Source organism: Bison bison, unplaced genomic scaffold (assembly GCF_000754665.1).
Source record: "Bison bison bison isolate TAMUID 2011002044 unplaced genomic scaffold, Bison_UMD1.0 scf7180017864263, whole genome shotgun sequence".
Taxonomy (NCBI): Eukaryota; Metazoa; Chordata; class Mammalia; order Artiodactyla; family Bovidae; genus Bison; species Bison bison.
Window position 1 is genome coordinate 3,963,717 of NW_011494835.1, and position 1,819 is coordinate 3,965,535.

At 40.6% G+C, this 1,819-nt stretch overlaps 1 protein-coding gene across 3 annotated transcripts in view; it reads left to right on the top strand.

The window, feature by feature from the left end:
* The window catches only part of SLC9B2 (solute carrier family 9, subfamily B (NHA2, cation proton antiporter 2), member 2), a 60,230-nt gene that overhangs the window by 31,408 nt on the left and 27,003 nt on the right, over positions 1 to 1,819 (top strand). For all 3 annotated transcript variants that reach the window (XM_010848271.1, XM_010848270.1, XM_010848269.1), the window contains one exon: positions 1,457 to 1,632. In XM_010848271.1, the coding sequence (XP_010846573.1) occupies positions 1,457 to 1,632 (176 nt within the window). The remainder of the gene's footprint in view (positions 1 to 1,456; positions 1,633 to 1,819) is intronic.

The window sequence follows — 1,819 nt, forward strand, 5'->3', positions numbered from 1 at the left end:
AACAGACACTGGAGTGGGTTGCCATTTCCTTCTCCAATGCATGAAAGTGAAAAGTGAAAGTGAAGTCGCTCAGTCGTATCCGACTCTTAGCGACCCCATGGACTGCAGCCTACCAGGCTCCTCCATCCATGGGATATTCCAGGCAAAAGTACTGGAGTGGGGTGCCATTGCCTTCTCTGCAGCTGATGTTCTAGCATAATCTAAATATTAGCTTCAAAGTATAGTATGTGTAATAGTGTATGTCTAACTTTATGGGCTTCCCAAGTGGCGCAAGTGGTGAAGAATCCACCTGTCGATGCAGAAGACGTGGGTTTGATCCCTGGATTGGGAAGATTCCCTGGAGAAGGAAATTCAGCAATCCACTCCAGTATTCTTGCCTGGAAAATTCTATGGACAGAGGAGCCTAGCAGGCTACAGTCCTTGGAGTCTCAAAGAGTCAGACACAACTGAGCACACATGCAGAAAGAGCAAAGGTGTCTCACTTTTGCAGTGATTATAATAAACTATTGAAGAAATCATGATCTTTACTGTGTGACTCCTTGTTAGTGAGAGACGTGCGAGGTCTCATCTGAGAGTCTGTACAAAGAATAAAAAATACAGTAACAGTGATCAACATTCAGCATTGTTTTCCTCCTCCTTCTGTCACAAGACTGTTTTGATTATGTGGTTAAGAGCCATGAGAAGCAAATAAATATGAAAGTACTTAGTAAGAATTTAGTAGACAAGAAGTAAATTCTTACTTCTCAGGGTTACGACCCTGGAGCTACATGGCTTGGATTCAAATCCCAGCTCTGTGACTTTGCATTACACAGATAACTTCTTTGTCAAGTCATTTAGCCTCTTTGTGCCTCAATTTACCCATTTGCAAAAATGAAGATAATTATTGTAAGTATTTCATGGAGTTATTGTGAGAATTAATTTGCTTAATATATATAAAATGCTTAAAATACTGTTTGGCATGCAGTAAGCTCTCTCAAATGCTTTCTGCTGTTTCTACTGCTCCCATGATGAGTATCACAGTCAGTGTCATTACAGCCTTCTCCTTCTAATCTATTTTATTTTACATACAAAGTCCTAGAATGCCTAATTTTAGTGAGTTCCAATTCAAAAAGTCTGTGTTTTTCAGACCTCATACCATGAATGGTTTTTTGTTTTTCTTTTTTAAAAAAAGATTCCTGGGGCATAACTCCAATAGGTCTTTTATAACACTCATAAATATATATTTTTAGGCAACCTAAGTAATTCCAATATAGATTATCCATAGCCACACTTTGAAAAAGTGTTCTGTGGAACTTGTATGTGTGCATATGTTTCTGGTTTGGTTCTTTGCTGCCATCTGAAAGGCTATAGTTTTCTAAAGTATAATCTTTAAAAGAGTAGTGGGCACTATAATTTTAATAACAACAGCAACGGTAGTAAGATACTGTCATAAATGCCTAAAGCACTGCCTGCTTAGTTTTGTTTTAGGTGCTGTGTCTCCAGCTGTCGTGGTGCCTTCGATGCTCCTTTTGCAGGAAGGAGGTTATGGTGTTGAGAAAGGCATCCCCACCTTACTCATGGCTGCTGGTAGCTTCGATGACATTCTGGCCATCACTGGCTTCAACACCTGCCTGGGCATGGCATTCTCCACAGGTACACCGATCCGTTCACAGCGTGCTGTTCTCTCGTGCTCTAAAGACATAGGTTATGATGTTACGAGCATGGCATCGTTGCTTGATAAAGGCAGCTTAGAAAAAGTCACCTCCCGAGGGTTAGTTCCATTCCTAAGACAGGACCAGTAGCTTCCTGTCTTTACTCTCTTCACCATCTAGACAGAAAC